At 40.8% G+C, this 14,197-nt stretch overlaps 1 protein-coding gene across 1 annotated transcript; it reads right to left on the bottom strand.

The window, feature by feature from the left end:
• Window positions 1-1,008: 1,008 nt before the first annotated feature.
• Window positions 1,009-12,184, bottom strand: LOC147474221 (DNA-directed RNA polymerases I, II, and III subunit RPABC5). Its single transcript, XM_086586485.1, has 4 exons — window positions 12,033-12,184; window positions 11,882-11,940; window positions 1,350-1,444; window positions 1,009-1,227 (listed from the first exon to the last, which is right to left on the bottom strand). The coding sequence occupies exons 1-4, from the start codon at window positions 12,066-12,068 to the stop codon at window positions 1,202-1,204; spliced, it is 216 nt and encodes a 71-aa protein (XP_086442611.1). The 5' UTR covers window positions 12,069-12,184; the 3' UTR covers window positions 1,009-1,201.
• Between the last annotated feature and the right edge of the window lie 2,013 nt (window positions 12,185-14,197).

Genomic DNA, 14,197 nt, shown 5'->3' with positions numbered 1-14,197 from the left:
TGAAGTTTCCACTCTCCAATTCTTGCATAAAGGAGGATATACAATAAACTTAAGATATATATAATGAAATGATAATGCGGTTAAAAGAAAGCCGAGGAAAAATACACATCCACTTTTTAAGACAGGCGTAAGAATGTCTTATCTGGTAGAATAACATCAAACTTGGTCCGGGGCGTACTTTTCACTGAGCAATAGCGGTGGACCAAGATTTGAAACAAAGGCAGTGCTAAGTTTTTGCACAACTTCGAAATTCTGGGACTAGTATTGGTGGACCATTAGAAACAGTGAAGGAGAAGTCTTACTGGCGTACACAGGTGCGGGTGGAGAGAGATCAGTCCTATATCAGGAAATGTTGGCAATCTTGATGGGACTTAAAAGGTAGGTAGCTTCTGACTCAGAGAGTTATACAGATTTTACTGAACAACGAAGATGTACTTGGTTGATTAGATCCAGCTGACTTTATTCATGTCTTCAGAGGGGTTGCAGACTTCTTTGCACTACTTCGAATTTTTTTTATTTTCTTTTCCTAACCAAGAATTCCAAAACGATGGGTCACAAATCTGCTGCTTTAAGGAACGACTAGTAGATCATCCCTTAAAATTTGACCCTGCGGCCAGGTGGACCTTTCAAGCCTGACACCACCAAAATTGTCTCCAAGGTCCAAGGGGGTTCGTTTTGTTAAGCTGGTGTATGTGCTACTAATTGCCATGGAGAGTGAAAACCACAACAGTTCTGTTATAGTTGAAGGATGACCAATTACTAGTCATCAACGTAAAGTTACTAAACAATGTCTAATACGTACAACATAACACTATGAGATAACGTAATGCATATTTTTTGTTTGATTGGCAAGCTTGTTTTAAATGAGATCAGTAACTTTTTGATGCTGGCGGGATTCGACCTCCAGACCTCTGGTATCATCACCCAAAGGTTTTACCAACTTTGCTAGTTGACACCTGCAACGTACTGCATATTGGTCCTATAGCAAATTCAAAATACAACCAAATCTTCACCCGAAATCATCTCATATTTGTTTTAAAATCAAATCACACGAGTTAGTCTCATATTTTAATACTGAGTTCAACCATGTCTAAACATCATCACCATGACCGAAAACCACAATTTTAGTCACATAGATGATCGGTCACCTACAACTGATACAATATTAGGATGCCAGCTGAGCCGCCCAACTGTCGTCTCATTAACTGGTCTCTGTTTTCTCCAAAGCTGTAACAGAGTACCACAAGTTAGTGCAATTAGCCCACTGAGGGCAATGTCAATTAATATTTATATATGCATACGAGAGAGAGAGAGAGAGAGAGAGAGAGAGAGAGAGAGAGAGAGAGTACTGTTGTAGTTAAGCAGCTTCTCAATGAGGTCAACATGGGTCATGAGCATTCGCCTACAGCAATAGCGAACCAATCCGAGTGCATCAAGAGCATCTCTGTAAACCATGAAAAGATTGTAAAGATACAGCTCCAAAGTCTTACTCAAGAAGTGTTTCAAAGAATAGGCAGTGCATTTCTAGATTTTATTCTCGGCCCAGTCAACTTACCAGAAACCTTGACACTAACTATAAGTAAGAATATGACCGTTACGAGCAGAGATATCATAGTAATGAAACAATTAAAGCTGTTAGGCTGTTCTTACATCGAAGAAATGAAACAAAGTGGGATATCATAGTCCTAAAACTCTAAACCACATGGAACCCCTATCCAGTATATGCATGACAATGTGAGACTATTAACCCGTGGGAATATCATTCTCCGCTAGCCATGTCAACAATTTTCAAAGGGTGATCATATCAATTTCCATCAGTTATGATTCTCTATATCATAAAAATTACTGACTAGTGGGATTATCATTCTCGGTATGAAAAGAGTTTTGATTTATAAATCAAAAGCCTTTTTCCCACTTGCTTATTTGTGAGGGCATTACCTTATGTAATATTCTATGATATACTATAGTAACACATGGGTAATACGTCAAATAAAAATGAAAGTCATATGCTACATGTACATGTATAGATATTAAATCATACATCTCATATACAACCATCATATGCATATAACATGTTAAAAATTGTTAATTTCATAATGATTTTATTCCTGAAATTAACAATCATCAGCAAGTTACTGTCGAAATCCTAGCATTCAACAGCTAATATTCACCCTAGCTCAATAAGGAAGGAAAACCATTCCAACGAATGAACTTTACCAGTAATGGCGATGAAATGTGGTTTTCGAAAGCAAGCACAACACCTTCATTTGGCTTTATTGATATTACATCGGGTCAAAAGTATCATATCAAAAACTATAATCAATTTTCTTTAAAAAATACTTTTGCGTACATGCAGCAAAAACTTCCCAACCTGCTATTGACAATACTGAATGTCCACTCTACTAATAAATAGCCAACTCTTCATTTGGATGCATGCCTATACAAAGACCAATGGACCTCAAAGCAAAAGGTATTAAACTCGCATCTATAACCTCCCATGTATTAGACTAAGTTACAACATCAGAGATTTGTTTTACAATCTAGAAACATATAAATGATCCAGAAAATGCAAGGGAAACATCACTACAACAAATAAATAGTCATCAATTTAATGCATTCAAAAACCAAGAGAGAAGAGATACGCACGAGAAAGGCATGGGCCTCCGAAGCGAGGGAAGAGTAGTCTCTCCTAACCAGCCAGAATTAGCAGATCAGCTCAGCTGAAGAGAAGGAACCAATCAGCCATGGGAGAGGAAAACTCCGGATCCTGTCTTGTCTCCAAGGACCTCTCGATTGGATATATAAGAATCGCGAGATTGGACCCCCTCGTGACTGATTCCCTTATTTTGCTTTGAAAGTAGCGAAATAACGCATTCTTTTTGCCTCCTGTTGTTTGCACCTTAAAGATGTGCTGCTAAGGTTTGGAAGCAAAGGTCGAAGGACCTGTTCTTTGATACGCTTGGAATGACCTCTTTATGAGGGATAACAGCTCCTAACCTCTGGAACGATGGATGTTTTCCCAAGGGCGGAAGATCTGCCTACAACAGGCATGCTCGTTGTAAGGGAACGCAAAGGTTCTACACTTCCTAACCAGCCTACAAACGAGGAAGCGAAGGATGACCAATAAGACCGATGAATGACGATCTTAGGACAATGGGTCAGGAATTATTAAACCTGGTCTGCAGAGTCGTTGGAGCCGCCCTCTGGTTAGATCAGATTGGAGATCAGAAATCATAAGTCAGAGAACCTGAAGTCAGACGCCCGAAGCCAGAAGTCACATACCTGAAGTCAGAAACCTAAAGTCACAGACAACAAAGATCTAAAGGATTGGGAGCCAGAAATAAAGGAATATAAGATTACAGATCGGCCTCCCTCATTTTGAAGCTTCAGGGCGTAGTAGCCGTTCTCAAACATTGCTTGCACCATTCTTTCCATCTCCCAGAAGGAAAGGTAGGCTACATAGCACCCTTGCACTTGTGCATTCTGATGTATGGGGAAATCTCCGTCCCTTAGCGGGTTGGCTGGTCATGGGGAACAATTGACTCTCAAGGATAAAAGCATCCGGTGAGTTAGGTGCAGTCTCTCACTTAATTAGTGATCAGGCTGCCGAATTCCAAAGGATGGTAGCCGACAAGCATTCACGAGACAGCACTGATGGGATGGATACCGGGATTGGCTGTTCCGGCGAATAGTTTGAACCCGTCCTTCTGTAAGAAGGTATAGAAACTTTATTCCCCTTCAAACACATCTCATTGGATAAATCCTTAAGAGTCCTTATGGCTTGCTCTTGAAAAAGAATAAGAAAATAAAACTTGCTACAGAACAGACATTCCATTCCATTCTTTGCTTCCCCAGCACTGACTGACCTCTCCGGTCAGATGTTACAGTCGGCTCTACTTCTTAGTCAACTAGTAGTCTTTCAGTCGGAAATCGCTTTCACATCTCATATGACACCTGTACCAACAGAGTTCTTCGGACACCTGTAAGGTAAGTAGCTACTCCAGCTGATCTAACTCCAGATGATCCAGCTTCTTTTAAGGATAGGCTAGCTTCTTCTCCTTCAGGGGATGCAGCAAGACTACGTTCTCATCGGAGTTCCACTTCTTCCTCAATCTACTCTAAGAAAAAGGCAAGTACAGCTACTCCTTATCTATCTAAAGAGTCGATCCAGCTTTCGCTTCTCCCTCGGGGTCTCAATCAAATAGGGTATGTGGTCCTAAAACAATTCTCATTACCTCGCTGAAATAAAGGGTTTCACTACTCCGCATGGTCCCTTCCTCCTTTTAGTTGAGTTAAGTACCTTTCCTCACCAGTATGAACAGACGGAAAGAAAAAGCGGGCATTTCCTTGCTTAACAACAGCTAAGATATTTCATAACCTTTCCCTGCGAAAAGACTTTCATTAGATGTACCTTACCTCATGTGGCATCCCGCACCTCAAGTGTCAGGTGTAATGGGCTAAATCACAACTCATTCTCCGATGGTGTACTAATTTCCCGCTACCTCTTCGCCGATCAATGGTCCTGATTCCCCGAAAACAACCGATTTTCCATTTCTTTTGGATGACTACTCCCCCCTTAACTCCTACCCTGCGGCGATATCTCTTTAATCCCCGCAAGGGCTACCATTCAAGGGGAGACGGATTACTTCCTTTCTTTCTTAAATATCCGCCCTAGGTAAGATCCCTTTAAGGCCCCTACGGGTGACTTTTTATGAGATAGGAAGAATTCCTTTATCCCCTCCTGCGGTCCGATTTGAACCCCTGGAAGGGGATGACTCAGCAGCAGCCGTTGGAGACTTTGATAACATAATAAGGCTCTAGAATTAGCATCTGAAATGAAAGATCATAGGGGCACTGGAGGATTTTCATCAGGGTCTTAATCAGAAAGCGAAAGAAAAGACGGGCGAACCCGGCTAAAGTAAAGGGACTTGGGCTTGGCTAGACCAACTGGGAAAAGGCTACCGCTCTCATCAATCAAACTGGGAAAAGGCTACTGCTCTCATCAATCCAATTTTAAGCGCTTCAATGAATGAAGTCCTTGGTTCGGAAAGACCTGAACCGCTTTTCCTAGAGATCGGCAAAGCACGGATAAAGGAGCTTCAAAGACTGAAAAAGGTGCTTGTTGGCTTAGTGAATAGAATGGGGGTGAGAAAGAAAGATTGGTTGGTGGGCTTAACAGCCCCCTATCCCCGTTCCTACCGTCCAAAACTGGCCTATGGAGTATAGCCAAGTGGTAAGGCATCGGTTTTTGGTACCGGCATGCAAAGGTTCGAATCCTTTTACTCCAGATTATGAACACCCGATTGGATCTGTCAAGAACGAGCTGACGACTACAGGGGAAGCGGCTGACTGCAGTCCCTGAGCCCAGCTTGTAGCAAGCCAAAAGTGTGACTTGAGCCTACTTTGCTAAGAGAAGAGAGAGAAGGGAAAGACAGACGGCAGAAAGAAATCCTTCCAACCGGCGGAATTGAACAGAAGACTGACTTTGGCGATCGGTTCAGAGTATGACCCTCTCCTGTAAGCTTAAACCGCCTCTTCTGAACCGGGGTACTTACTGACTGAATCGGATTCTACTGAGCATTTTCATCGGGTTGGAACTACGAAGATCTAATCGGGAAGTGTTGAAATATCCCCAGCCCCTGTTTTTTTTTAAGCTGCTATAGTTGCATACCCCGCTGGGAATTGCGTGTGAGACTGTTGGCTTATAAGATAGAGCTTGAGATAGTCTTTCTGCTTGCCAATTTTCAAGACTACTGCTTTGCTTGACTATTTGACTTCTTAGCTTGCAACTACTGTAAGGTAAATCGGGAAATTAGCAATAAACCAAGGGGAAAGAAGGAAAAAACTAATAGTTGAAAGAAGGAACAACATAACATGTATACGGATGCTCTATAGGAAGACTACTTAAGTTAGAGAGTTGTTGACCCGATCTACGCATATCTGCGAACCGTTGACTGGCATCTCAGACTTTCCTGCTGGCTTTCACACTCTTGCTAATCTTTAAGAGCTCTTTCTGAAGCGACCTATTGACTAAGCGGCTCAAAGGCCCTTTCTCTAAAGGCTGCTAATGGGAGTAAAGATGTTAACTTAATTAGTCCTTGGCCTTGGACATCTCTTTCATTTAAGCTGGGGAATTTAAGACTACAATAGAGTATAGGTACTACCCGCTTGTCCTAAGGGTTGATCACAGAGGGAATTAATAAGAAGAGATATACTACGCTAAATCAAGAGTAAGGAAGATCTTTACTTTGGTTTAAGGAAGTCCATTAGGGTGGGGAATTAACTCTATCAAGTCCCTTGTATACTGTCCTCCGCTTACATCAAAAGCTGATCAGCCTCTTAAAAGAGGATCCTTTCTTTGGTCTTTCTGATGACCCTAACTAAGGACAGACGAAGTGAAGGGTGAGCCTTTTTTCGTATCAAAATTACTATATTCTACCTCACTCACTCGGGGGACTTAAAAGCTGCTTTCCTAGTCTTGTCTTAGTTGTTAGAACAAAGCTAATGAGTTATCTGTCCTCCAGTCAAAACTCCTAGCTTCCTTGCTAATTATTTTTCATTAAAGGAAGACAAATCTACAATCAACTAAGAAGAGCTTGTGTTAAACATTTAACTACGTTCACTTACCTTTCTAATCGATCATGGAAATCATACTCAAAACACGGTGTTTACGCGGCTGATTGACCTATCTTTCTATTCGATTCCCAGCTATCCTACTCTAAGATATATGTTTCAAAAGTGGGAGAAAATCGGGTTTCATCTATCTCTCATCCCATTTATTTGTCCCGGTGGATTTCATCTTTTTTTTCGTCTTGCAGGGTAGGTTTTTTTTATTTGTTGATTATGGCCCAGCGCTCTTTATGCAAACTTTCATACTTTATGGTTTGCGAAAAGGGTGCCAAAATCACCCCTTCTTTTTTGCGGTCTATATTACTATTTTAGTCTGTATCTGGCTGGGCCCCAGCATACTAAAGGACATACTCTCCCTCCCCGTGGAAGTAAAGGACATACACCCCGGGGCACTAAAGTGGATACTCTTCCCCCTCTCCGGGGCTTTTACAATTGACTTTTTTAAACTGGATACCAGTGGAACAGAGCACTTTATTGCTGCTTGTCTATCTTATTAATGCACTATTTATTTGTTTCCTATATAGGAACGAAGAAGCCGACCGCCTGTCTATCACGTAAAAGCGGAATGAATCCAAATAAGCCCTTCCCACGTGTCAAGTTGAATAAATGAAAGCAGCCGCAACCAGAGAGATCAACCTGCTTTATTTTAGGCCCGGCAGAGACGAACTAATCCAGCGACCAGCAAGTTTTTCGAAACCAGACTGAATTGTGACTTAAAAAAAAGAATGCTAGCTGAAAATAAAAGAAAGAACGCCTATTTTCCCACGTAGTTCGTTGGTCAAACCAACGATTCTCGATAAAAAAAGTAATAGAGAGTCTTTCTTTTTCTAGTTAAACTTCTATCAATGCAATGAAAGAACCATCTCTTCCTATTTGTTTGTCCTGTCAGATAGAAAGAAAATGAGACCCCATCCCTTCTTTACCACTTTTAGGGGTGGGGGTGGTGAAGGGGGGGTTTTACATACAACCGAGGCAAAGTGGTTTATGATTGAATCTCAGAGGCATTATTATCATTTGGTAGATCCAAGTCCATGGCCTATTTCGGGTTCACTTTCGGGCTTTGGCAACCACCGTAGGAGGTGTGATGTACATGCACCCATTTTCAGGGGGTGCAACACTTCTAAGTTTTGGCCTCATATTAATCCTATATACCATGTTCGTATGGTGGCGCGATGTTCTACGTGAATCCACGTTGGAAGGACATCATACCAAAGTCGCACAATTAGGACCTCGATATGGTTCCATTCCGTTCATCATATCGGAGGTTATGTTCCTTTTTGCTCTTTTTCGGGCTTCTTCTCATTCTTCTTTGGCACCTACGGTAGAGATCGGAGGTATTTGGCCCCCAAAAGGGATTGGAGTTTTAGATCCTCGGGAAATCCCTTTTCTTAATACCCCTATTCCCCCGTTCATCCGGAGTTGCCGTAACTTGGGCTCATCATGCTATACTCGCGGGGAAGGAAAAACGAGCAGTTTACGCTTTAGTAGCTACCGTTTCACTGGCTCTAGTATCCACTGGCTTTCCAGGAATGGAATATTACCAAGCACCCTCCACTATTTCGGATAGTATTTATGGTTCTACCTTTTCCTTAGCAGCTGGCTTTCATGTGATTATAGGTACTCTTTTCTCGATCATATGTGGTATTCGCCAATATCTTGGTCATCTGACCAAGGAGCATCATGTTGGCTTTGAAGCAGCTGCATGGTACTGCCATTTTGTAGACGTGGTTCGGTTATTCCCATTTGTCTCTATCTATTGGTGGGGAGGTATATGAAGGAAGTCAAGGAAGGAAGAAGTGGATTGAGGAATGAAAACTCGAAGACAAAGAGAACCGGGCTTTTCAAAAGAATTACTGCAGCTTTCCCACTCCCTTTGATTCTCATATACAAAAAAGCCTCTTCCACTTCCCTACCAAATCTCTCTGTATTCTGGCACATAAATGAAGGGATCGAAGAGATTATGGCAGATCATGTTCACCAAGAAATGACCCGAAATTGGATCTTGGTCTATTTTAGATTGTTCCTTTTAATCGTAATCAAAGATGTTTTCTTGTCTCTCGTTTTCTAGGATCTTCAAGTAAAGATTTTCATTTAGTGGATTGGATTTCGCTTGGACTATGCTATGTATGAATTGAGAGAAAGTCCCCTGAAGCGGTTGAGGGGCTGCTGACCAAAAGGAAAGCGGGTAAACCGCCGGCGTCTTATTGTTGTCAAACTGGGCCATACAGGATAGCTTGGTAAGCAAGTAACCATCGGCAACTTCCAGTTTATTCTCTTCTTTCTTTTTGTTGTCACAATCGACTAACGGAGAAGTCACCCGAAAGGGGCAATATTGGTTCAAATCCAATTCGTGAGAAGAGTCCAAGCGAGATAGGCCTATACGCTGGAGGCTCTATCATACATCAATTATAAGTTCAAGACGGGCATCCCCATAAAGTAGTTGTTCCTTTCCCAACTATAGCTGAACTTGCCCGAAGGAAATGTTGGAGATGCTTGCCGGGAAAGAGTTTTGTTACCAAGTTCAGTTACCATAAGCGGAAGTGCAACCCTTATATCTCCGATATAGTTGGTTGCATACCCAGTTGTCCTCGTTTACTCAGATTCAGTTGGAGCTCAAAAGCTTGTTCCAACATCCGAGCCAATTCGAGTACCGGAGCTCGCAGCAGAGCCTGCGGCAAAGGCAGAGTTTTTGGTTCCATTTCCCAGTTGCAGTTCGAGAAGACGAGAACCAATGCCAGTGGATCCCACAGAGGTGAAGGTTGGAGCAAAGATGGAAGCAGCTGGAGCATAGTAGGTAGCTAGAGCATAGGCAGAGACAAAGCAAGCGCCAGGGTGGGAGGAAAAAGAAGGGCATTGATTTCGACTTTATTAAGTCGTCGTTTCTTAAAGCCTTCCTTTCTATTTATTAATTTCTTTATTTATTTGAATTGAGTTGTTAATCCTCTACTAGGTACCTATACTTATGGCTTTGCTTATGCCTATGTTCCTGCCTTTGTTCTTGGTGTTACCGATTGATACCTTTGCTATTGGTAGATAAGCTGGAACTACTGGATCTTATACTAGGTATACTTCTATCTTAGCTACAGATGCTGCTGATACTATTGATGGTGTGTATGGTACTTCAAAAGGATCTGGTACTGGATACACTACTGGATTTGGGTATGAATAAGCAAGAACTTGAAAATAAAAGTTCTACAACCCTAGTTTATGCCGCCTATGCTACTGTCTCTGCCTTTGCTTATAGGTATTATTATAGGCACTTAATATGCTACAGTACTTGTTATGCTTCACTTAAAAAGTAGCCATCTTAGCTACTAATGCTACTGGTCTTTCGACTGGATCTACCCTTGTTTCCTATGCTGCTACTGATACTGATAGTTATGCTGGTGGGTTGACTGGTCTTGTTACTGGTGCTGGCTATGCCACTACTGTAACCTCTGTCTATGGTGGCTGTGCCCCTGCCCTTAATGCCTTTGCTTCAGCTGATGGGACTGGTGCTTTGGCTGGGGGATTCAATAGTTTGTTTGGCAAGGCACAAACTTGATTTTATGTATATAGATGTCGGCGCGCAGCAGGCAATGACGAAACCCCTTTATAGGGACTGAAAGAACTCCAACTTCGGTCTTGAACTGACACTGGAATTGGATTGACTACGGGATCTGCTTACTCCCCAGCACCCAGATTCGCTTTTGACTTGGTCAACCAGATATGGAACTTAAAGTACTAGGTAAACTCTGGCACCTGGCACGAGAAAAGGATCTTTATCTGGGCAAGAGATAGTAATGGCTTTCGAAATTCAATGTATTTGCTTTCGAACCGGAACAACTGGAACTACACCCAGCAAGAAAACACCCCTATCTATAGCAAGAAAATGGATCGCTAACGCGCCTTACTAGTTTTTGGGCTCAGTCCGTTGCTTGTTTGCTGCTACTTCTGGTTGGTGCTCTGATGCTGGTCATGATTCGATAAAAGAAACTGCTTACTCGGAGGCATTCACCTCTGCTACTAACTTCATTAGTAAGCCCTCCTTATGGTGTTCAGTGACTCCATTACACCCTTGCTCTTTCTCCCCGCCCTTGTTCCTGTCACGGGTTGTGCTCCCGTGACTCTCTGCGCCTAGGTTGGTTATAAGCCCGAGATCGGTATCGGTAGGCAGGCCTATGGGCAGGGCCCCAGCCGCAGAGCTTCTTTCATTCTTATTGATCGTGCCTTGTAAAGGTTTCTATCGAGCGATAAGACAGAAAATTGATACCGCTGCTGACTTTTCTCATATAGCTTCAAGAACCTCTTTGATAGGGACCCACAGCCCACTTCCCTACCCCTGTAGCCGCAATGGCACGGGGACTCATTTTTAGCTTCTTCTTCTTTTATTCTTTGCCCTCAACTATGCGAAAAAAGAAGTTGGACCGAAATGAAATAAACAACCGAAAATCTTAAAAAAACCACATTGCCCAATATTGGGATTGGGCAATGACTCTGTCAAGAAACTGCGCTTGCATTTCCTGTATGTACAACCCGTTTACCACATCTAATCCGCGGTAAAAAATCTCAGATTGAACCCCATTTCTCACTAGATCATGATATGAGTGGAGAATGCTATCAAAATCATCATATCTAGTGAATAGGTGAAACAAAACTAAATTGCGATAACCTTCCCTCCAAAGGTCGCCGCTAGTTTCTCTCAAAAGCACCTCCAGGTGGTCAAGTAGCACCCCTAGTACGACTTCATCTGCCTGTTCTTCGACCGCCTCCTCTGCAGCCTCTCTCGTTAGTTGACTAAGGTGAGAAAAACGGAGGTTATGGGCGATTATAAGAGATAAGCCAAAGCCGACTTCCCAACAATAAAAATTCTATGACTTCATGTTCAGACATTTTATTTCTTATTTCTTTTTGGCTGACTCCCCTTCCGGCACCTATTAATTTCGCTTCTTCTAACATTGATAACAATAACACAAAAAACAAATTCGAATCTTTAAACTAAAAAAGAAAGAAGAGAAAGAACTGGGAGAAAGAAAGCTACAAAAACGAACTAGAATATCTCCTTCCTATAATACGAATGAGATAAAAAATGCCATCATTAGGGCAAACAAAGTAATAGCTTCGGTTAGAGCAAAGCCTAAAATAGCATAACCAAATGATTGTTTTGCTAATGATGGATTCCTAGCAACAGAATGGATCAAAGAACTAAAGACGTTTCCAATACCTACAGCAACTCAAACTCACTAACCAATATAGCATTTTATAAACTTACCCTTCAGTGTAGTCAGCTTGAAGAAGATCGAGGTACGTGTCCCATTTGTTTCCAATTACCTAACAATGTCATTAAACACAGAAAAAAACAAAATCAAAATTGACACGAACGAAGTAGGGTTAGAAATTAAGATTTTTCTTTTTTTTTTTACCTTCCCGCAAGTGAAACATCGAACGGGAATGATCATCTTTGCTGTGCCCTAATAATTTTCTGGAAAAAAAAATGTCCTAAATGTAACGTGACACCTTTGGTCCGAAACTTTGGTCCGGTCAAATTGTGAATATTGAGGGCATGCTGCCTTACACTTGGGCTAAGTCCAATAGTTTGGTGCGCTGTCCACCAAACCACAATAGTACAGTGGATAGTGATAACCAAGGCCAAATATTTCGGGATATTAGGATATATCGGAGGGGCCAAAAAAAGATATATATCGGATATATCGATATGTCGGAGAGATAAATCGTTTTTGCCTATTTTGGTGATAAAATTAAAAAAAACGAAAAATCGGAATATATCGGAAATATCACCGATATATAACGATATATATCGGGATATATCGGTCAACAGTCAACAAAATCGGTTAAAAGTCAAACTGTCCAACCAAGTCAAACGATATATATCGAATATATCGGAATATGTCGAAATATATCGCTGATATATATCTTTATATCGGTTTTACCGATAGATATCGGTTAAAAAAATATCAAATTTTCGGAGCCGAAATTTCGGATTTTTCGAAGTCGGATGGCTGAAAAAACGATATATATCGGCGATTTTTCAAAAAATCGACCGATATTTTCGGCCTTGGTGATAACGGGTTAGCGTTTTCAAAACCAATGGTTTTTTTGACAGCCGCCAATACTAATGGCGTATAAGAAGGAATTTAGTTTTTTTTGGACTCTCCACTCTCCCAGCCGCCATTCCCAAAGACGTGTGGGAAAAAAGATTTAAAAAAAAAAATTATACCCGCCACACAGTGTGGCTTGTGGGTTAGATTTCTTCTATCCGCCACTCATACTGGCATGTAGACTTGATGTTATCTCTTTAAAACTGGCGATATAGATAGGTAAACTTATACCGATAGCGGTGGCGGGTTAGCGTTTTGACACACCATTAGATTAAAATTTCCGTGATATTTGATGTTTTGCCACACTATTGGACTTAGCCTTAATGTGGTAACTTACTGTAGATATAATTTCAATAAATTGGGCGCCAGACACTTTCTCTAGGGTGTTTTTTGTCTAGAGAAAGACCAATATTATTTTTTGATTCTACTCCAATTTTAGCAACACGTCACTTTTTGGGTGTATTAATAGTTTTTAAAACTTCTTATTTTTTCCTTTTACCCTTTCATTTGTAACTGCCAATTTCTTCCACAAATAAATAATACGAAAATCTACTATCGCTTGAATTTTGTAGGGTGTAAAAGGCCAATCGAGGCCACTCATCATGCAAGGGTGCGTGTGTATTGCTCCAAGATGTACTGCAATCAAATAATACAATTGTCTTATAAAAAAAAAACCATTTGTCCTTTCACAATTTCACAATTTGAATTACATCAAACAAAACTGCTTAAACATGCTATTCAAAATTATCATAGATGCATTTTAAATTGCTAGAGCTGTATTGAAATTAGTTGTAATCAACGTACATTTTTTCCATTTTTAAAGTTGATGTTTTCCACATTGTTTTGGTCTCCCATAAATTTATCTCACTTTTAATTGGAATTTTGTAGATTTCGGATGAATTTTAGTTATTTTGATTAACCCACTACTCTTTGGCAACTAATTTAGTTCGCAGCCTTTTTTTTGTTGGTAGTTGATTCTTTAGTTGGGACTAATAAAAGAGGTCAAAAATGTAAAATTCAATTTGAAATTTGAGACAGATGTCAAATTTAAGTTTTTATAGAGGAAAATTGATTTTTTTTTTTTGCTATTTCCTCTTAACTTAAGAAATTTGCAGCTGTGTACCTATACAAAATTTTCTGATATAAATTTCACGAAAAACAACCATTAAAAAAGGTATCCAACTTTACAAGTTTTGCCAGTACGGGGACTATATTTTTTGTTTTGGTCAAATTGGGGACCAAACTTTTTAATAATTTTTGCAATGTGGGGACTAGTTATACATGCGTGAAGATCACGGTTGATACAGCAAGAGGGTTGTATTCCAACAAGAGAGTCAACAAGAGGAACTATAAAATTGGTGTATTCCAATCGTGATCTTTCCGAATTGGGGTCACATGCGTGATTCTGACAACCGTAGCCAAAGTTATTGTCAAAATACCAAACACACATACGAACTTACCCCAATTAG

The sequence above is a fragment of the Coptis chinensis genome, unplaced genomic scaffold (assembly GCF_015680905.1).
Source record: "Coptis chinensis isolate HL-2020 unplaced genomic scaffold, ASM1568090v1 utg10707_pilon_pilon, whole genome shotgun sequence".
Lineage (NCBI taxonomy): Eukaryota > Viridiplantae > Streptophyta > Magnoliopsida > Ranunculales > Ranunculaceae > Coptis > Coptis chinensis.
Note: the sequence above shows the minus strand (reverse complement) of the source record. Positions and strands in the feature narration are given on the sequence as shown.

Excerpts from the sequence above, each read along its gene's own strand:
- LOC147474221 (XM_086586485.1), bottom strand. The coding sequence starts at position 12,068 with ATGATCATTCCCGTTCGATGTTTCACTTGCGGGAAG. Across the intron at positions 1,445-11,881 it reads CAAGCTGACTACACTGAAGG|AGATGCTCTTGATGCACTCG; the intron begins GTAAGTTTATAA and ends CATGGTTTACAG. Across the intron at positions 1,228-1,349 it reads GAAGCTGCTTAACTACAACA|CTTTGGAGAAAACAGAGACC; the intron begins GTACTCTCTCTC and ends ACTCTGTTACAG.